The sequence below is a fragment of the Curcuma longa genome, chromosome 19 (genome assembly GCF_044706935.1).
Source record: "Curcuma longa cultivar G26 ecotype Majalengka, Jawa Barat chromosome 19, ITB_CL_G26_1.1, whole genome shotgun sequence".
Classification (NCBI taxonomy): Eukaryota; Viridiplantae; Streptophyta; class Magnoliopsida; order Zingiberales; family Zingiberaceae; genus Curcuma; species Curcuma longa.
The window spans coordinates 1,144,245-1,166,770 of record NC_133879.1 but is presented as its reverse complement, the minus strand read 5'-3'; the positions used below and the strand labels follow the sequence as shown (position 1 = coordinate 1,166,770).

At 38.1% G+C, this 22,526-nt stretch overlaps 3 protein-coding genes across 5 annotated transcripts in view; all 3 read right to left on the bottom strand.

Moving 5' to 3' along the window:
* Positions 1 to 15,797, bottom strand: part of LOC141812543 (uncharacterized) — a 42,156-nt gene extending 26,359 nt beyond the window's left edge. For all 3 annotated transcript variants that reach the window (XM_074700537.1, XM_074700538.1, XM_074700539.1), the window contains exons 1-5: positions 15,555 to 15,797; positions 15,410 to 15,483; positions 15,251 to 15,332; positions 13,908 to 13,958; positions 13,695 to 13,795 (exon numbers count right to left, since the gene is read on the bottom strand). In XM_074700537.1, coding sequence (XP_074556638.1) covers positions 13,695 to 13,795; positions 13,908 to 13,958; positions 15,251 to 15,332; positions 15,410 to 15,483; positions 15,555 to 15,677 — 431 coding nt within the window. In that variant the 5' untranslated portion in view covers positions 15,678 to 15,797. The remainder of the gene's footprint in view (positions 1 to 13,694; positions 13,796 to 13,907; positions 13,959 to 15,250; positions 15,333 to 15,409; positions 15,484 to 15,554) is intronic.
* Positions 15,798 to 16,655: 858 nt separating this feature from the next.
* Positions 16,656 to 17,240, bottom strand: LOC141812695 (heavy metal-associated isoprenylated plant protein 39-like). Its single transcript, XM_074700707.1, has 3 exons — positions 17,232 to 17,240; positions 17,072 to 17,147; positions 16,656 to 17,002 (listed from the first exon to the last, which is right to left on the bottom strand). The coding sequence occupies exons 1-3, from the start codon at positions 17,238 to 17,240 to the stop codon at positions 16,656 to 16,658; spliced, it is 432 nt and encodes a 143-aa protein (XP_074556808.1).
* Positions 17,241 to 21,060: 3,820 nt separating this feature from the next.
* On the bottom strand, positions 21,061 to 21,635 carry LOC141812718 (uncharacterized). Its single transcript, XM_074700727.1, has one exon. The coding sequence runs from the start codon at positions 21,559 to 21,561 to the stop codon at positions 21,061 to 21,063; it is 501 nt and encodes a 166-aa protein (XP_074556828.1). The 5' UTR covers positions 21,562 to 21,635.
* Between the last annotated feature and the right edge of the window lie 891 nt (positions 21,636 to 22,526).

Genomic DNA, 22,526 nt, shown 5'->3' with positions numbered 1-22,526 from the left:
ATAACTCCTAAAATTTATAACTAAAAATAAACAAAAGATTATAAACATATAAAAAAATTATTCAAAAAAATAAAACTGATAAAAAAATTGATAAAAAAATTGATTAACAAAAAAATAAAATCAATAAAAAAACAAAATTTAAAAAAACAATAAATTGAAAAAAAATACAAGTATTATGAAAAAAATAATAAATAAAATTTATATAAAATTGAAAAAATATAATAAACAAAATTGATTAAAAAATAAAACTAAATAAAATTTATATAAAATTCTAAAAATAAAGTATTGATAAAAAATAATAAATAAAATTGATTAAAAATTAAAAGTAAATAAAAATTAAATAAAATTGAAAAAAAATATCGTATTGATGAAAAAAATAATTAATTAAATTAATTAAAAAATAAAACTAAATAAAATTAAAAATATATGAGAGCTATTTTTAAATAAAATTAATTAAAAAATAAAACTAAATGAAAATTTAAAAATAAATAAAAAAAAAAAAAGAGGATAGAAATGTCATTTGAAAGGGAGAGAGAGGAGGTGGGAGGGGGGGCTGTCAGACGGAAGGGGGGAAAAGCAGCTCTCTTTTAGATTGCTTGACCTTCCATACCGTTGATACTTGTAACTTCATGTTGTATAACTTTTACTTGTAGACCTTATAATGACACCTAAATGAATTAATATGATTCATATTAAAAGTTGATTTAGGTTGATCGTTCAGACTAATCGATAAAATATGAACTCAAAATTGAACAATTATGGTAAAAAGAGTAAAAGTAGAATAAGAAAGATGTAAATAGAGAATCCTAAAAAGTAAAAACTCTGAGCCTAATCTTATAGTAGAGTATCTAACCTCCCACAATGCTAGTGTAGTAGCAAATGGTTGACTGCAGTCAGGATTTATTTGTGCGCTGACACTATATTGTTGTATTCCATCGGTGAGAGATTCTAGCCCGTACGTTAGATAATATAATATTATTACACTCTAAGGGCACTAACTCCAATGATTCACTTTTTAGTGGATTGGCTGATAGATGACTTACTATACTTGTAGCAATGGTGGCATTTATACATGTTGTTGGAAAGTTAACAACTATTTTAGGATAGTTAATCATGGAAATCCCTTGATGCAAGAAATCTTTTATCATGAAAATTCCTTAATACGAGGAATCCCTTAATTTAGGAATATAATATTTTAATTTATTTTTTCTATTTTTTTTAGTTTCTATATATAATCAATGTACAATGTATATATATACCCATTATTATGCATAATAAAATATGAAAGTGAGAATTTCATTCCACATTTTTTGTCATGGTATCAGAGCTCTAGGATTTTTGTGCCTCTAAAATTTACATTTTTAGCCTTCATTGCCAAGTTTTTTCTGCTCGTTTTCAGCTTTCATTGTCGATTTATTGTTGGCCTTCATTGCCAATATTATTTTTTCTCCTATTGTGTCAGCCTTCATAGCTGCTATTTTTTCAATATATTTTGTGATGTCTAAGATTGCAGAAACAAATTCATTAGCATTTGTCTCTTTCACATGGATTTCATGCCTCATACCAATTTATACAAAAGTCTTGGATTATTGACTCACGAGCTACAGATCACATGACACATTCCCCAATCCATTTTATAACATATTCACTTTGTCCAAGCAATAGGAAAATTATTGTTGCTGATGGTTCTGTTACTACAGTGACTGGTGTTGGTCACATTCAATTGAGTCCATCCTTATCATTAAAAGATGTACTCTATGTTCCAAAATTGTCTACTAGTTTCTTGTCTATATGCACAAATCAACCCGTGATATGAACTATAATGTCTTGTTTTATCCCTCTCACTGTGTATTTCAGGATCAGGTTTCGAGGAAGAGGATTGGACTTGTTAAGCAAAAGAGTGGTCTCTACTATCTCAATATATCATCCACATATCCACCTACAGTCAAGCATGTTTTCTCAAAGTTTATTTGTCTGTTTCAAGTAATAATCTCATTTGGCATCAACATTTTCGTCTTGGTAATCCTTGACAATGTTCCCTTCCTTATTTAATGGTATTAAGGTTGAAGATTTTCATTGTGAGGTATGTGAATTTGCCAAACATTTATAAAACGAGTTTTCTTTCCAATTAGCAATAATAGAAGTTCTTTCCCTTTTTATTTAATTCACACTGATATACGGGGCACCTTTAGAATTCTCAATATTACAGGAGCTCAATGGTTTGTTTCTTTCATTGATTATTGCACCAGAATCTCATGGATTTTCCTTCTCAAACATAAATATGATATGACTACTATCCTTCCAAACCTTATTGCCATGATACATTACCAATTTGGTGTCAAAATAAAAAGGTTCCGTTCTGATAATGCCAAAGATTATTTTAACCAATTTCTTTCACCATATTTTCTACAAGAAGGCATAATTCATGAGTCATCTTGCATACATACTCCTTAACAGTGTGGGATTGCTGAGAGAGAATTTGGGCGCTTGCTTGCCACAACCCATGCTATGCTCTTCCAAAACCTAGTTCCAAAATCATATTGGAGGAAGCCGTCCTTACTGCAACCTACATTATAAACCAATTACCCTCCAAAGTCTTCGGCAACCATAGAAGTTTCTTAGCAAATTTAAATGTCATCCCAATTCCTAATATCTTATCTAAGGCTTTATCCAATGAAAAGTAAAGAGAAGCTATGAGAATAGAGATGGAAACACTTGAGAAGAAGCTTCCATAAAATAAAAGAGCAATGGGATTTAAATGAGTGTTCACCATGAAGTACAAGTTAGATGGGTCTCTAGAAAGATAAAAGGCGAGATTAGTTGCTAACAGCTACACACAAACCTATGGAGTAGACTATCAAGAAACATTTGCACTGGTAGCTAAGATGAATATAGTGAGGCTTCTATTGTCCTTGGCCGCAAATTTCAATTAGAATTTACAGTAGTTTGGCATAAAGAATGTCTTCCTTCATGGTGACTTAGAGGAAGAGATATATATGGGCATTCCACTGAGCTTTGGAGGTGACATCAAAGGGAGCAAGATTTGCAAATTAAAAAGATATTATATGGACTCAAGCAATCTCCAAGAGCTTGGTTTGATAGATTTACAAAGGCGATGCTCAATAGCAGGTATAAACAGGATCAAGGTGATCATACATTATTCATTAAACACAGCTTTAGGGAGAGTTACTGCTCTACTAGTGTATGTTGATGACATAATTGTTACTAGGAATGATGAGAAAGAAAAGGAAGCCTTGAAAAATTGTTTGGCAAAGGAATTTGAGATCAAAGACTTGGGGTGCTTGAAATACTTTCTCGAGATAGAAGTAACTCGATCTCGGAAAGGTATCTTCATTTCCCAACAAAAGTATGTGGTTGACCTCTTGAAAGAAATTGGTAAATTAGCGTGCAAACCTACTTTAACTCTGATTGATCCCAATCACAAACTTGGAGAGACAAATGATGAGAGAATAGTAGACAAGGAAGGATTTCAAAAATTAGTTAGAAAGCTAATATATTTAACACACACTCGGCCAAATATTGCCTATTCTGTGAGTGTGACAAGTCAGTTCATGCATAATCCTAAAGAAGTTCATCTACAAGCTACAAATCAGATACTCCACTATTTGAAAGCTAATCCAGGAAAAGGAATTTTATTCAAGAAATGTGAGGGGTTGATTCTTGAAACTTACACTGATGCAGACTATGCAAGATCTCCGATTGATAGACGTCCCACAACAAGTTATTGCACGTTTCTAAGTGGTAATATGGTCACATGGAGGAGTAAGAGACAAAATATGGTAGCTCGATCAAGTGTGGAAGTAAAGTTCAGGGCTATGGCTCAAGGTGTGTGTAAACTACTATGGTTGAAGATCATCCTTGAAGATCTCAAAATAAAATGGGAGAAGCCTATGAGACTATATTGCAACAATAAATCAGTTATCAATATTGCTTATAATTCATACAACATGATAGGACAAAGCACATCAAGATTGATAAACACTTTATAAAGGAGAAGTTAGACAACAAGTTGATTTGTACTCATGTGTTTACAAAAGAGCAACTTGCAGATATGTTTACAAAAGGACTTAATGGACATGACTTCTCAACGATTATATCCAACTTGGGAATGGATAATGTTCCTGCTTGAAATCGCCTACGGATGAGTCACCGGTGCTCTTGGCTATGATGCTGGTAAAGTCACGCAGGACCCACCAGTGGTGAAGAGATGGTGGCGCTGCTATCAGGCTGCAAAGAGAGGGAGGGTAAGAACAGAGGTCAAGGGTATCCTGGCTCAGCCACTCCTACTCTCAAGTCAATCCGTCGATCGGAGATGGAGAAAAAGCAGCAATGTTAGAGAAGGAGAGTATGGATTGTCTATTTGTGTGTGCGCGTACCTGCGCCCGCGAGAAACGGGGTCATTGTATGGAGTAATTGAAGGAGATGCCCCATCGCTAGTGAGGAGAATATCCTATCGCCGCGGTAGTTAAGGGTCTTATCGCCCATACTCGGTATGGTCCAGGACCATACTGCGTTAATCATGCTGTATTGATGAGGTAGGGGAGCTACCGTCAAATATTATATCATTGCACGTGTCCTAATGGCGATCTGGGCAGAAGCGCGGACTTGGAGAGGCTAAGCTGATTGAGGGGTCGACCTCTGGCTAAGAGAGCACAGATTCATTTGGAAGCAAAGCCAGTGAAGCACTGAGTGGGTCGCAGAGTCGGTTGACCAGGGAGCCAAGTCGAAGATTAGTCACTAGGCTAGAAGGGAGAGTTCGAGCGGTGAGGAGAGCTCGAGCAATCACTGAAAGGAGAGCTCGGGCAGTTAACCAAGGGGTTGAGTCAGAGATCGGCCACTAAGCTAGAGTGAAGAGCTCAATCGCAGAGTTTGGAGATGGAGCTAGGGTAGAGAGCTCGAGCAGTTGCCTAGCCGACTGGGTTGTCAGGTCAGGTGTTAAACCAGAGTAGAGCACTACTTGCGGGGTTGAAGTCGAGCAAGAGATCGGACACCGAGCTAGGGCGGGGAGCTAGGACACAGAGCTCGATCATGCGGCTTGGGCTCGGAGCTTGGGCGTGGAACTAAGTTAGGCGCTGAACCGAGTCAGCTAATGGGCCAAGCAACGAGTTAAACTAGTTGGCTGGGGTGGGCCCTTAATCCGACGTGTCGCCGCCAATCAGATCTGATCTTGACTTTCTTGACCATGGTATACCAACCCATAACAGATGATATCTATTCACCTGTTTGAGGAGGAGTGTTGGAAAGTTAACAATTATTTTAGGATAGTTGATCATGGAAATCCCTTGATACGAGAAATCTCTTATCATGAAAATTCCTTGATACAAAGAATCCCTTAAATTATGAATATAATATTTTAATTTATTCTTTTCTATTTTTTTAGTTTTTATATGTAATCAATGTTCAATGTGTATATATACCCATTATTATGCATAATAAAATATGAAAGTGAGAATTTCATTCTATATTTTTTGTTACATATCGATACTTATATCATCGGTGACATTTGTACATATTATTATTTATATCATTGATGTCATTTATTCATGATGATTAAACAATAATAATTGGGAATTATCTTAATTGATAATAAATCATGATGATAATTAAAGAATGATAATAGTAACTCAAAATATTAATAAATGACCAAAATAAGAATAGTAGAAGATTATAGATATATTTATATATCTAAATAGGTATAAGCCAAAGAACTTAAAGAACAATTTAAAGTTGTAACATGAAAATGTGACCTACTTTAGTTCCTTAATCTCCTAAACAAAATTTAATCCATACACATCTTTCCAAATTACTCACTTAGTAATTTGTGTTTACTGTCTATTTTTCTTGACCTCTAGTTCCACAGGCACAAGCACCATTTTAGTATTATAGTTGGTTTCAACTTATACATAGAGTTGCTTAGAGATCTCAACCTGCTGATTCCTATTTTGTTGTATTTTTGTTTGTTTACCGGATGTTTTATTTGTACAACTTTCTTGTACTTGTAGAAATAAAATATTTATATGAATAAGAAAATTTATGGCATCTCTTGGTTGTCCTGTTTATATAGCTTTTAGTGTCCTTTTATTACACTGTCACCCAGTGACGTTAACTCTTGATGAGTGAGAATTGCACACCCGAGGCGTGACACAACGAATCTTGTCTTTTATGAATGAATGAAACACATTGCAATAGACTATCATATAGTACGAGAAAAATACAAGCTGGAATAATTAAACCTTCTTTTCTCCTATTGGTTATATTTATTAGAATAAATCTCATAGAATAGGTCCATAAAACTCTTATATAAATAGGGACTTGTATCTCTTAATGGAATAAGATTTATTAAGTTATCTTGATAACATGGTATCAGAGCGATTAGGTTGGGTTTTCGGCACCGATTTTTCTCGCGCCCCCTCTCTCTCTCGCGATCGTGATTTCCCGATCACGTTTACTGCCGTTCGCGCCTGACGCTCTCGCCCTTTTCCTTATCTGCTCCACCTCTTCTCCATAGCCCATCTTTGTTTACAATATCAAAAGGGAAACCCTCCGCCGATTAATCGGCGTACGGTCGTTGGTCCTCCCCGCCGCCTGCCGGAGAGGCTTGCCATTTCATCTCCCTCCTCCTGCTTCTCCTTCCTTGCCGTGGATCTGGAATTCGTAGTACTCCTCGCTCTCAACCTCTCTCGCTCTCAACCTCTCTGCTTGAGGAGCTGCTCTCTGATCACCGGCACGCCAGCGGCGACCGCCTCCAACCCGATCGGCGCTCGCCTTGAGGCGTAAATCCTAGCTTGTTGCTTCGCAGGAGCGAGACTACGACGAGGTGACGCAGGAAACAGGAAGGCGTGACAGTGCTCCCTTCTCCGCCTCTCAGGCTTGGTGGTTCCTCTCTCCGGAATAACTTCTTCAGTGAAGAGATATTTTTAAAAAAAAATCCAATCTTTGGCAGTTATCCTGATGATACTTAAGGTTTCTCGCTTGATCTGAATATTGATGTGCATAGGATACATAACCGTTTATTACACTTTAATTGCACATCTTCATGCTTTTCATGCTTTATCTTGTGTATGTTACATCCCTTATCTGTGCATTTGGCATCGTATTCTTTATTTCCTGTTTCGGAGGACTGCTTGTGTGTTTGCGTGTTTCAGGACGGAAAACAGAGCAAAATAGACGAAACGGAGCATTCATTGAAGATAAGGCAAGACAGGGCCGTGCCTCATAGGCACGGCCGTGTCTCATCACCTCCAAAGGTCGTGTTAACAGCACACGGGCGTGTTTCTACCCAGAGAACAACCTACTTTGAGCCGTGCCCCAGAGGCACGCCCGTGCCTTCATCCAGAAGAATTCAGTACATGGCCGTGTCCCTCAGACACGGCCGTGTTCCCTACCAGAGCAGCAGCCAGTCTTGGCCGTGTCTCACACCAGAGCAACCTCTGCCTTCAGCCGTGTCTCACTGACACGGGCGTGTGTCCTCCACAAAGCCATGCCAAGACATGGCCGTGTCCCTCAGACACGGCCGTGTTTTCCAACAGAGAAGGGCCAGCTTCAGCCCATGCCTCCCAGGCACGGGCGTGCCTCCCAGCCGAGTGAAGACTTGCTTTGGCCGTGCCTCACAGGCACGGCCGTGCCTCATGACAGAACATCTTCCACACTGGGTCGTGCCTCACAGGCACGGCCGTGCCTCATCCACTGCTGGGCGGCCACTTCAGGCCGTGTCTCCCAGACACGGCCGTGTGACGGGGGCGTGCCTGGCTGATTTTTAGGGTCTTTTGTGGGGGCCTATAAATAGACCCCCTTAAGGACCTTAGAAAGGGGGGAGACTTGGAGAGAGCCACCGGAGTGCACTTGAGCCACCGACGTCTCATTCCGGAGCCAGATTCGACGATCCGTACATCCGCTTGGACACTCCATCACCACTTCATTCCATCTTCGAGGAGATTGCAGTCCGGAGAAAAAGAACTTCATTGATAAGTCTTATTTCCTGATTTCTCTAGATTTCTTGGAATAGGATGTATTATTTCTACTCTTCTTTGTATTGTAACCTCCCCGATATGGAGTAGTCCTCCAGATTCTAGGATTAGGAAGAATTGGGATTATTGGATGATTGTAAACTTGTGATTTGATAATCTATCATGTTCTATGATGTTATTTGACAATTGCTTTGTGGATTTGTGCTCAATACTTATTTGATGATATACTTGTGAATAGCATAAATCTATAAGGGTAGAGATTATTCATTGTTTGAGGAATTCCTAGGATCGTACACCCGGGACGCCTCGTGACAGGAGGAGAGTCATAACCGGACTTTCCGAAGAATTGTTTAAACCACGGATAAAATCTATGAGGGATAACTAACGGTTGCCTAGCGTTGGGGAGAGATCTCTATTGGGATACCCTGTGACAGGGGGTAGGAATCTAGTAGTACTCTGGGACGCCTGCGTGACACAGGAGAGTCGTGAACCAGGCTATCTAGAATCATTTCAAACCAACCTAAGTAACATTAGAACACCAATGATTTATTCCGAAGAAACCTGACGAGGTTTAATTGGATAATTTGGTTAGAATCCCTACAATTGTGAAATAATTGAGGAATGATAGAGGATCCAAGTCAATCATTCGGTACCCCGAGGAACCCGAAGTCCTAGAGTCGCTTCCCATTTATTGTCACAGTCGAATTCTATCTTCGCATTAAGGTTTAGGAACTCTAGAACACTCCATCTCCCCCACACCAAACCAATTCCAACAATCTCTCCACTCTTATTGTGCCAGGATAGTAATTAATTCCACAGTCCCTGTGGATTCGATATCTTTATTACTTGACGACATTCCGTATACTTGCGGAAGCCCTATCAAATATCCAGAGGAAGACCGCACTGTAATCATCTATCTCTTCGAAGAAACCACCGTGGGGCCCCTGCATCCAAGATTATTATTCTGTTTTAGGGGATCCACAATATTCAGAAGTCCAGAAACCTACACAAAACCTAGATACAGGCATTTTCTTGAAATTTGGAACATTGTCGTTCTTCGTCTCACAACAGCACCAAGTTCGGTGTTTTGGAGTTGCATATCTTTGGACTTCATTCTATCGTGACGGATATGGTGCTTGTCTCTGCAGAAGAATTCGCCAAGTTCTCTCAATATCAGGAATCACTTAAGTCTTCATCTTCCTCTATCACTGCTATTGCTGATTCAGGTAACCACAATACATGTCTTCTTTTCTCATCCTCTAAGTGGGTCATTAATTCTGGTGCCACAGATCATATGACAGGTAATTCTAATCTATTTTTTACTTTCACACACAAATCCAACACTCCTATTGTTACCTTAGCTGATGGGTCTTCATCTTGCGTTCGTAGGTCTAGCACTGTCAATCCCACTCCTTTGCTTTCCTTATCCTCTATCTTACATTTACCTAATTTATCCTTTAATTTGCTCTCTGTTAGTCAATTAACTCGCAATCTAACTGTTGCATCACATTCTTTCCCAATCATTGTTATTTCAGGATCTTTTGACGAAGAAGATTATTGATAAAGGACATGAAAATAGAGGTCTCTACATTCTTGATTCATCTGTCCCAAAATCTCTCGTTTGTTCAGGTGTGAATTCTCCTTTTGATGCTCATTATAGGTTAGGACACTCATCTCTTCCATTGCTTAAGAAACTCTGTCCACAATATAGTAGCGCGTCTTCATTAAATTGTGAGACATGTCAGTTTGCAAAACATCACCGTCTTAGTTCAAGTCTAAGGATAAATAAACGTGTCATTAGTCCTTTTGAGTTAGTTCATTCTGATATTTGGGGTCCTTGTCCTATTCTGTCTAAACCTGATTTTAGATATTTTGTCACTTTTGTGGATGATTATTCTCGTGTAACTTGGTTATATTTAATGAAAAATCGTTCTGAGTTATTTTCTTTATTTTGTGCTTTTGTGCGGAAATTAAAACTCAATTCAATATATTCATCCGTACTTTACGAAGTGACAATGTCAAAGAATATACGTCCAGTCTATTTCAATCTTATATGAGTCAAAATGGTATACTTCATGAAACCTCTTGTGTTGATACTCCATCTCAAAATGGTGTGGCTGAACATAAGAATAGACACCTTCTTGAAACAGCACGAGCTCTTTTATTTCAAATGAATGTTCCCAAGTCTTTTTGGGCAGACGCGATTTCTACTGCATGTTTTCTCATTAACCGTATGCCCTCCTCTGTTCTTCATGGTGAGATTCCTTATAAAATTTTGTTTTCTAACAAGTCATTATTTCCTGTTAATCCTAGGATATTTGGTAGCACTTGTTTTGTTCGGAATGTCCGTCCACAAGTCACTAAATTAGACCCCAAATCTTTGAAATGTATTTTCCTTGGTTATTCCCGTCTTCAAAAGGGTTATAGGTGTTATTGTCCTAGTATTAATAAATATCTTATTTCAATCGATGTTACTTTCATGGAAGACACACCTTATTTCTCATCCTCACATATCCCAACTTCTCAAAAGGAAGATGATGATTTATTGGTATATTCTGTTACATCCTCTACATCTGTTTCAGAACCGGCTCTTGTCAAGCCTCCTATTATTGAAATATACTCCAGACGTTGACCTCCTGATTCATGTCCTGCACCTACTACTTCGTCATCAGATCCAATTCCGAATGATGATCTTCCTATTGTATTACGAAAAGGTAAACGTCAATGTACTTATCCTATCTCTTCGTTTGTTTCTAATAATGGCTTGTCGTCCTCTTCTTGTTTTTTTATTACTTCACTTAACTCTATTTATGTTCCTAAAACTGTCCGTGAGGCCTTATCTCATCATGGTTGGAGAGATGCAATGATAGAGGAAATGAAAGCCTTGGGTGATAATGATACTTGGGACTTGGTTGATCTACCTCTAGGAAAACAAGCTATTGGATGCAAATGGATATTTAATGTTAAAGTCAATCCAGATGGGTCAGTTGCCAGACTAAAAGCTCGTCTTGTGGCTAAGGGGTATGTTCAAACATATGGTATGGATTATTCTGATACTTTTTCTCCTGTTGCAAAGTTGACATCTGTTCGGTTATTTATTTCTCTTGCTGCTACTCATCATTGACCTTTACATCAACTTGATATCAAGAATGTTTTTCTTCATGGTAATCTTCAAAAGAAGGTATATATGGAGCAACCTCTTGGTTTCGTTGCTCAGAGGGAGATGGGGCGAGTTTGTCGTCTTCGAAAGACTTTGTATGGATTGAAATAAAGTCCATGTGCTTGGTTTGGAAAATTTAATCAGGTTATTGAAAAGTTTGGTATGAAGAAAAGCAAGTCTGATCATTCTGTGTTCTACAAGCAGTCAAGAGCTGGTATTATTCTGTTAGTTGTGTATGTGAATGATATTGTGATTACTGATAGTGATACTACGGGAATTTCATCTCTCAAATCTTTCATTCTCACTCAATTTCATATAAAAGATTTAGGGGTGCTAAAGTATTTCTTAGGTATTGAAGTAATGAGGAGTAAAAATGGTATATTTCTATCTCAGAGGAAATATGTTCTTGACTTATTAACTGAGACGGAAAAATTAGGGGCAAAACCTTGTAGTACTCCAATGACTCAGAACGTGGATCTTACAGCAGATGGAGAATTATTTGAACATCCAGAGAGATATCGAAGATTGGTTGGAAAGTTGAATTATCTTACCTTGACTCGTTCAGATATTGCATATTCGGTTAGTGCTGTTAGTCAGTATATGTCATCTCCAATGGTTCATCATTGGGCAGCATTAGAACAAATTTTGTATTATTTGAAGGGTGCACCCGGACGAGGTATTGTATATAAAAATCATGGGCATACTCATATTGAATGTTTTTTAGATGCAGATTGGCAGGTTCCAAAATGGATAGGAGGTCTACTTCAGGTTATTGTATCTTTGTTGGAGGAAATTTAGTATCATGGAAGAGTAAAAAGCAAAAAGTTGTGTCACGATCCAGTACAGAATCAGAATACAGGACTATGGCACAGTCTGTGTGTGAAATAATGTGGATATATCAATTGTTAACTGAAGTAGGACTCAAAATTTCAATACCAACAAAACTATGGTGTGATAATCAAGCTGTTATTCACATTGCATCGAATCCCGTGTTCCATGAGCGAACTAAGCACATTAAAATTGATTGTCATTTTGTTCGTGAGAAAATTCAACAAGGCTTGATTACTATAAGATATGTAAAAACTGGAGAACAATTGGGGGACATCTTCACAAAAACTTTGAATGGGATCCGAGTTGATTATCTTTGTAACAAGTTGGGCATGATTAATATCTATGCTCCAACTTGAGGGGGAGTATTGGTTATATTTATTAGAATAAATCTCATAGAATAGGTCCATAAAACTCCTATATAAATAGGGGCTTGTATCTCTTACTGGAATAAGATTTATTAAGTTATCTTGATAATATCTACCTTCACACTTACAGCTGACAAATATTTTTATGAATGCTTTAGGAAGGAATTGTGAATTTGCACAACAAGTTGGGACTTCATGACATTCACTCTCCAACTTGAGGGGGAGTATTATAAAATATCTTATATTAATCTTTTCTATTTTCTTATATTAATTACATATTTACCTTCTCTATTTTTTATTTATTTAATTTCATAAAAGAGGATTATGTCCTCTAAACCCTAGACTTAATATGTTATTGATGTATATATATATTGAACAATGTTAATGAAATAAAATAATTAATTCCTCTAAAATTTCTTAACATACAAGGCCATCTTTAGAAGCCAAACGCTAGAAAGAAGATAAAAAATATATATAAAATTTGAAGAGCATAATATTTTAGTTCTGCTTCTTCAAATAAATAAACTGCTATGCAGCATTTGAAAGAAAATAAAATCTAAAAGTTTTGGCTTCATTGTATCTCAAAAATATTCTTTCATAAAGAATGAAGGCAAGGTCCTACTAAAGACAAAGAACATAACAATACATTTCAGTAAAGCATTATCTATAATGAATACACAATGCCCTCCTACAACATTGAGGATATAAGCATTTAGCTAGAATCCTAAACTCCCTCATCAGTTGACACAAAGGTTGGAGTAATATTTCCACAGATGTGTAGCTTGAAGATATATCTCAGATAATTACCATTCAAGAATCTTGAAACAATTATTGTTTTGACTCCTTTGTGATTATCTAGTATCTACAACCAACAAATGTAAGTTCCTATTTCCATTTTCCTTAAAATAATCCAAATGAAGGAAAGAGAAAAGAAGCAAAGAAACTTACAATTACTATTTTTTTCTTTGTGACATGGATTAAAATCTTGTTCATTGTCGGTCGACACAATCAAAACTTCTCATTCCACATTCTAGCCAACACATGAAACACCCAAAACGCTCCCTTGGCACAACACATGCCCAACCTCTTTCCCTCTTCTCCTTTTCCCTTTCTCTTCTATGGTTCGACACACTACTAACTCTAGCACCTGACATGCTTGATTCTTCTCATTTTGACCAAGAGCCAAAACCATAATTTAAAATGAGATTTCAAACCTTAACTTTCAGTGAGCTTATGCATACGTTATTGTTCCAATCAGCCAACTTATTGCGTTTATTTTATTGGAAAGGAACTTCTCATAACAAACATTATTTAGAAACTTTAATTGCCAATAATTAAATTAAGCCTTACGACATAATGTCTAGAAGTTCTGCAAAGGCACCAACACAATGGACAGAAACAGGTTTCTCTAACACTTTTGCAAGTTCAAGTTGTTGCTTGAACACATCAACCTAAAGAAAGACAACAATCAATAGAAACAGGATAAGCAAATGAAGAATGAGAACCAAATGTCAGTATACAATACAAGTTAGTCGATTGAATAGTAGATAAAGTGGGCAATACCTGTTCTGAGAAATCAGTCAGTTTACCATGTGCACCTTTATGAAGCCCAATCTGAACAACATAAATCAGCATCAGTCATGTTTTTCAGGAACTGAAGTCAATCTTACAATGACTGGCTGCAGTATACAAACGTGAGAGTCAGGTCCATATAATCTTGGGCCCAAGTTTTTAGTCAGGGTCCTGTTGATCAAGATTATTAGATCCCTAGAACCTAGTGAAATCTAGTGGTTAAGAATCATATCCAAGGTTTTAGTTTTATATCTTAAATGATTAATATGGATTTTTGGCTAACCTTACATGTTTTATCAAAGACCATTTAATCATAGAATTCATCATAATCATCACATCAATCATTGTCATCATCATCAAGCAATATTTCTACCTACTATTTGAGGCTGGCTTTCAAGAATTTTTATTATCCATTGAATTTTGTGCAAAACTATAACATAGCCACATTGCTTCTAATGTAATAATAATAGACTATTTTCGTTTTTAAGGCAATGGTTACCCTCATGGAAGGGAGAGGAGAGGAGAGGAAAGGGAAATCCAATCCTCCTCTTTGTTTAACTGGATAAAGGAAAAAAAGAAAAGGAAAAGAGGGTATATGACCTCAACCACCCTTCTGAGCTACCTGTAAGCATCATTGCACCTTCACACCATGACCCTGGAGGGCAAAAATGATTTCACATCAATTCTGCCTGAGGGAGCACATTTACACCCAATTTTGGGCCAATGCGAAAACCTCAAAAATGCTCTACAGAATCCCAGAACTTTACTGTGTGGACTCCTAAACTCTACTTTCCTCTCCCTCCTACGAGGATAAACATAACCTAAAGCAAGAATAGATCTCTAGTATGATTGCATAAATTATTATATTCATTTCATAGATCAATACTGATAGGAACCCGTGTCTTATCTTGTGAAAAATAAAAAAGGATAGATGAAAGGGGATAGATAATCACTTCGGGGGATCGACCTTTAATAATCAATAGAATTGATTAATCAAAATAATTTACTTCTTTGTTTATCCTCAAAAGATTACATAATGACCCTATATATAACCCTACGACAATACCAAGTCAATATAAAAAATATTAATAAATCTACTAACCTATTCAAATGATAATTATTAATAAATTTAATGATCTTATATAAATTAATAACAAATCTAATAATATATTATAAAAGATAATATTTTGAAGGAGTTATTTGAATAAGTCTATCGATCCTATCAAATACAATTCGTCAAGAAAGATATACATTATCAAAAACCAAAAGAACAATATAGAAGGATGAAGTAGCATTGTTTTTGAGCGACCAACAAGAGAAAGCTTTCTCCTAACCTCTCCGACGGCAGCAGCCGGTGTATCAACAAGGAATTGTTTCAGCGAATTAAACCAATTTGGAGATCTCTCCGCAATGAACCTGATTGACACTAGAGGAAAGCACCCGTTAACAAGTCGTTTAAGAAGAAATGAAAGAAGTAAACAAAAGTTTCGCACCAAGGATGAAGACCAAAGCATGGAACTATGCTAGGGTAGTCGTCCCCCATCTGCTTAACAATATGCCAGTCCTCCTAAAAAGGGAGGGGGAAAGGATTAGTACTGATCGGCCTCATATCAACATGATCGACGCTCGTTTACCAACCTCCGAGACTCCATTGACGACAAAGCGTTGGACGCCGGAGTCGAGGGCTACGCGGATCAGCTGCGGTGCGACAGCGGCGATCCTCCGGTCTTGGAGGTGGCAGTGGGCGTCGAAGAGCCTCATCGCCCTAATGTAGCTGCCGACACCGACGACACCCCTGTCGTTGACTCAACTAACGCCGCGTCCTATGGAATTCACATCGGCAATTTCACTCAGCCAATTCGTTCAATTTGCCTCCCAGAATTTTACAAGTGCCCTAAAATTAAAGGGAGCTGGATGAAAAAGCAGACAAGTTGTTAAAGGGAAACTAGCAAAATGAATTTTTCTCATGCAAATTTATTGTTCGATTTAATTTTATTTTTCACTGTATTTTTTATTTTATTAATTTAATTAAATTATTTTTAAATACTGTCGTTAAAACGGACGAATTCATGACGAGAATAACTCATTAGAATTCATCATATGGTAGAGGAAATCAAAAAGTTATAGTTAGTCATGACAGAGAGGATATTGTCTCGACAAATCCTTGTCCACTTCAGCATGTCTATTTTATCGTAATCAACTCAACTATGTTCCGGAGATGAAAATCTTTGATTCAAATCAATCCAAAATGGATTGCAAGTTAGACGGATCACCTACGAATTTGTCAAAAAAAATAAAATATATATATAATATTAAAAATTTTAAATTTATATTATAATTTAAATAGATTAAATTAGAAATTTTAAATTTAGATCGTAATCCATTAAATATTTTACTTTAATTTTAAATTTTAAAAAAAATAAATTTTTTTCAATCTACACTCAATCCAAATCTATTACAGATCGATCTATATGGATCACAGGCCTAAATAAATCGGTCCACTTGAATCTATATTAAAATGAATTGATAAAATATTAATTTAATCTATTTAAATTATTTGATATCTATATTAAAATAAATTGATAAAATATTAATCTAATCTATTTAAATTATTTGATAAGACAGATTAATTCGATGAACTCAATTAAATTGACAGTTTTATTTTTAAATATTATATTAGTAGAATGGTTATTCTACTACATTTATTTATCATTTATTAATATAAACGGCATCTCTCGATCAGAGGATGGTGCAAGGATTTGGATCCTCCTCAACCCACTGCACATAGTAATAATGGTTGTTCATGCGAGCATTACAGCTTCTATATGCGTTGGCGAGCTCCGCCATCAGTTGCTCGCGGGGATCGGCTTTCTTCTCTTCCTTTTTGGGCTCCTCCTTTTTCTTCTCTGGTTCCTTCTTCCCTTCCTCTTTCTTCAGCTCTGCCTTCTTCTCCTCTGCAGGCCCGACGGAGACTATGCTGGCCTTCCATGACCTCCTTCTCAACTTCTTCACGACATCGATAGGGTCGACTGGCCCGACGACGGTCAGTTTTTGCTCTTTCATGTCCAGTCCAACGGAATCGATCCCTGTTACATAATGGATTTTTGTGTTAATTAGTTCTAATCCTCTGAATTACGATATATATGTATGTGTACCCTGAAGAGTAGAGACGGCCTTCAAGACCTTCTGTTTTTCCTGGTCATCATGTAGATCCAGTTTCAGAGCTATTTTCTGCACACAAATTATATATTAACTGACATAAATATGATGATGAACCAGCAAGAAAATGAAGATAAACAAAATGATTGATCTCACCTTGCTCATCTTCTCTTGCAGGAGCTGGCAACAGATCGAGCTAGCAAGAGCACAAGTAGAATGGAGAGGGAAATGAGGAAATGAAGCGTCTGTAGAAATCTTCGAAGGGGTTCATTTAATTGAAAGGACGATGAGGAGAGATGGCCGTAGTTAGATTTGATGTTCTGACTCATTCAACTGAAAGAAAAAACAGAGACCTGAGTGATGCAAACGTTGGTCGATTTTGAAATCTAACAACAGAAGAGATGTCAAACTCATTTTCCTTTCTTTTGTTAAGTTGGCTTCTAGATATATTCGGGTTGAATTATTTGTATTTCATGATGTAATTTTATGACTATCAAGCGATTGAAACGATCGAGCAGGTTGTCAAATTTTGACAATGAGAATGATTTTTATTTTTTATTTTTTATTATTTTTTTCCTTTGAGTGATTTTGACTGACTAGTTGATGTGTATTTAGGAATCCACAAGACAAAATAAAACGCTTTGACAATCGAACTTCGGACAGATGGATTGTTGTCCTATTTTGAACCTGAAAGCTCTTTTTGCTAATACTAAAAAATTCGTACGTGTATTTGCTACATGAGTAAAATAAAGGTTTTCTGCTTTAGTAAGTTACTCCGGCCATATTGTAGTCGTAATTTTATGATTTTTTTATAATTTAGGTATTTAATTTTTGAAATGGATTAATTTTAAAATTGATCTATCCGATTTTATAAAAAAAATTTATCGATCATTAAAATAAATTCAAAAATATAAATAAATATTAACGGACAGCTTTTTATCAACAATAATAACTGATAAATTTAGCATAATATGCAATAATCTGATATTTACTTTTATATTCAACATAACTCATTTAAATTATATATATACGGATTGTGGCCGGAATCCGTCGGAATCCAGCCAGAAACGCGATAGAACGACTTTTGGTCGATTCCGATCGAAATCGGCCAGATTCCGACCGAAATCGACTGGATTCCGACCGAATCACGGCTGGAGACCGACCGCGGTCGACGCGCCCGGCGCCGGCGCGTCGACCGCGGCCGGTCTCCGACCGTGATGGCCGGAATCCGACCGATTTCGGTCGGAATCGGCCAACAGTAGCTGTTGGCCGATTCGGCCAAAATTCAGCCGGATTCCGATCGAATTTGGCCGGAATACGGTCACCGGACCCGACGCCGGCGAGTTGCACATCCATCGGCGCTGGTCCGGTGGCCGGAGATCACCGGACGGCGGTGAACAGCGGCGGAGAAGCGGCAAACGTCCGAGGAGAAATACTGTGCATCCCGAAAAATGGACGGTCTGGATTGCTTCGCGCACGGGTGCGCAGGAAAGCGTCGCGCAGCCAGATCAATTATATATATATATATATATATATATATATATATATATAATTTAATTCAGTATTCAGATCGGGTATAGTGTATATATATATATTATTTAATCGGGTATTGGGTCAGCCATTGGTAAGATTTTATCAACCCGTCTCTATATTAGAACTTGAAAATCCTCATACCTTATTACCCTATTATTTAATTGGGTTCAAAAAATTCCTCCCTACTCCCCTCTATTCGGGTCAGGTATTGAATCCTTTATTAGATTTAGAGAAAATTGTCATCCATAGTTTAGAGCCTCCAAAAAAAGATTTAAATAATATTTTTTGAGCCTAAAATGAGGTCATTATGAGTTTGATCTTGTAATTAGTTGTAGATGATGAACAAACTTCGATTTCAGTCAAAATTTATAGTTTCTATATTCAGTGCCACCTCGCACTGCCGCTCCCACGGATGAAGGAACCTACGAAGAGAAAACTGAGTGAACAGATCAGCAGGGTGCCGAAGATTCCCGACAGGCCACTCCGACGCTCAAGTCAGTAGAGGAGAAGAAGAAGGGACGTATATGAAGTAATTGAGAATCCAGAGAGAGTCTTCATACGGTCATACCTGCGAGAGAGGTTATATACTCACAAGAGGGAATCTCCACATTGGCACGGGGACAGACCCCTATCGGGATTGAGGAGGCAAGCTCTGAGAATCACTATCAACTGGATCCGATATGTGGCATCTAGGAGACCAAATCTGTCAATCTCGCAACCGCCTCTATGGCTCGGCGTTGCTAATTATTCTTACATTTTCGCCATAGGTGCAGACACGAGGGGATCCAGGGGACCAGGCCTAACAACCGCCACGATCCTTTGGCAGGACTCGCACGCTTGAGAACTTTTGTCGTCTTCTAAGCTTGGAATGACCGAGAAGGAATGAGACCAAGTTGAAGTTGGGCCGAGGCGAGGACACAAGCGACCGAGCTTGTCGAGGTCGGAGGAGCCGAGAGATAGGCCGAGTGACTCGAGCCTATTGAGGTCAGGAGGGCCGAGAGATAAGCCGAGTGACTGAGCCTATTGAGATCGGGAGGGCCGAGAGATAGGGCGAGTGACCGAGCCTATTGAGGTCGGGAGAGCCAAGAGATAGGCTGAGTGACCGAGCCTATTGAGGTCGGGGAGGGCCGAGCCGATCCATCTAAGGTTGACTGTTGACCCTTTGACTTGTCATATCAACCTACTTTTTGACCTTCACTGCCACGTAAGACTTCTTGAGAATCTTTCATTTTTTATCTTTATGTAATGTACTCTCAAACTTAGAGCATTTGATAATCATAGCTGTTGGGTTGCAAAGGTGCAAACATAGTCCCACATCTATAACACATGGAAAAGATCATGGATTTAAAAGGATGGAAGATATCTCCATTGGCATGAGGCCTTTTGGGTAGAGCCCAAGAGTAAAACCATGAGGGCTTAGGCCCAAAGTGGACAATATCATGCCATTGTGGAGATGTGAATATCCTTTTAGACCCTACAATTGGTATCAGAGCGAGGCCGCTCTTCACCGGACTAACCGCCGGATGAGCCATGATCCGGATCTAACCATGTGGGTTGAACCTTAAAACAAAGGAAGAGGGAGCTCCCATGTTTGAATCAAGAAGGACCAGACACCGGGCAGGAAGTCCTAGTAGGTCGGGTAGACCGAGGGGCATGAAATCCTGGTTGCGGCTGTGCAGGAAGTCCTAGTAGGTCGGGTAGACCGAGGGGCATGAAGTCCTGGTTGCGGCTGGGCAGGAAGTCCTAGTAGGTCAGGTGGACCGAGGGGCAGGAAGTCCTGGTTGCGACTGGGCAGAAAGTCCTAGTAGGTCGAGTGGACCGAGGGGCAGGAAGTCCTGGTTGCGGCTGGGCAGGAAGTCCTGGTGGGTCGATGATTCAGACATCAAACGGAGGCTTTCCATTTGAGGGAGGCCTGTGGTCCTTTGTTTGAGGGGGGGATTGTTGGGTTACAAAGGTGCAAACATAGTCCCACATCTATAACATATGGAAAAGATCATGAGTTTAAAAGGATGGAAGATATCTCCATTGGCATGAGGCCTTTTGGGTAGAGCCCAAGAGCAAAACCATGAGGGCTTAGGCCCAAAGTGGACAATATCATGCCATTGTGGAGATGTGAACATCCTTTTGGACCCTACATTACATACATCCCATCTAATGAACTAATCATTTGTTTAAACATGAACTAATCATGAAGTTTATTAAATGAACTAATCATTTAATAAATTTAAATGAACGAATCATTTAATATTATACTCATAATGAACTAATCAAAGAGTATTTTGCATCATATAGAGAAAACAGCATAAAATGAACATATCATTAACTTAAGTTTGCTGTATTTTGTTAACATATAACAAACTCTACTAAGAATGTAACATATAACATTCATATGACTCATGAACTAACAAGACTAATACTGTTTGTACATAACAACAGTATTAATAACAAGACTCTAAGAAGATATATAGGTGAACATTGCTCCCACTAGGAAGGACACTAGTGCAGTAGCCAATATAGTCATGTTCAACCCGGACTCATTGATGGCATGGTCAGCTTTAGAATTGTCCAACTGCTTTGGATCCATTTCTGGATCTTCCACGCACTCTTCAGGATTCTCATCTGATTCTTCCTGATCCAGATCCTCAGGTTCATCAAAATCTACTTCTATTGGATCCTCCTCGAATTCCATGAGGTCCATATCAGGAACCTCTTCAGGTTCTTCTAGGTCCATTTCTTCAGGATCCTCTTCGAATTCTTCAGGATCCATTTCTTCAGGATCCTCCTCGAATTCTTCTGGATCCTGTTCGAATTCTTCAGGATCCATATCTTCAGAATCCTCCTCAAATTCTTCTGGACCCTCCTCGAGGATTTCATAGTTAAGTAGTTCTTCGCACATATCTGAATATGACATGTGCCCTTCAGAATTATCCCATAATTCGAGCGCAATATTCATAAGATGTTCCGATAATGAATAAACTAGTAAGAATTTTCGTTCATTATCTGGGATTGGAACACCTTCTTGCTCAAGTTTCCATAACAATTCATCAAGCTGATTTATCAACCATCCGATTCCTTGATTCGGGTCATAATTAAGCTTCTTAATCTTGTCCCATAGTTCATTTTGTCGCTCTATGCGGCTAGTCATGATGTCAGTCGTTCGTGTTATCTGAAAAATTGAAATTAAATAAGTCAGTACAAAACCGACTTAATTCAATTTATTCAGAACCAACAATATTAGTCAAGAAAAACAAATCTTCTTGATTTTCAAGTATTTGAATCGACTGAACCATTTTTAATTATTTTAATTGGGCATAGTTATCCAATTATAAAAATTGAGCTGACCCAATTAGAAATGACCCGATCCAATTACAAAAACTAGACCAATCCATTTAAAAATTGGCTTTTCCCAAAACCCAACCTTTAAACAATTGAAAGCCCATTATAACTTTGGCCCAGATTTTACTCATAACAAAACTCAGCCACCATTAAACCCATTTAAGACCACTGTTTTATATTGTTTTGTTTACTTTTCTCCTTGCCCTAATTGCATGCTCCCGCATGCTGTCGCCGAAAACCCAAAGTCCAATTTTTTTTCTTTTTTCTTTTTTTTTTTACTCCGAAGCAACTCTCTGTCCGTGCCCTAAACACGGACTTCGAGTGTTCCATCCCCTCCACCGCCAGAGCCCCGACACCAGCTCTGCCGTGCTGCCGACACACAGCCCCGCCGACACCAGCCCCGCCGACCGCCCAAGCCGGCCTCATCGGTGCCCAGCCTGGCTGGCGACACCGATCTGGTCTTGCTTAAGAGCAGAGCCTCTCTTGTAGCATGCCGGCAGAAACAGGGACGAGAACAGAGAAAAATCGACCGTAAACAGGTAATTTATTCTACGTGCTCTGATACCATTGTAGAAAATTACC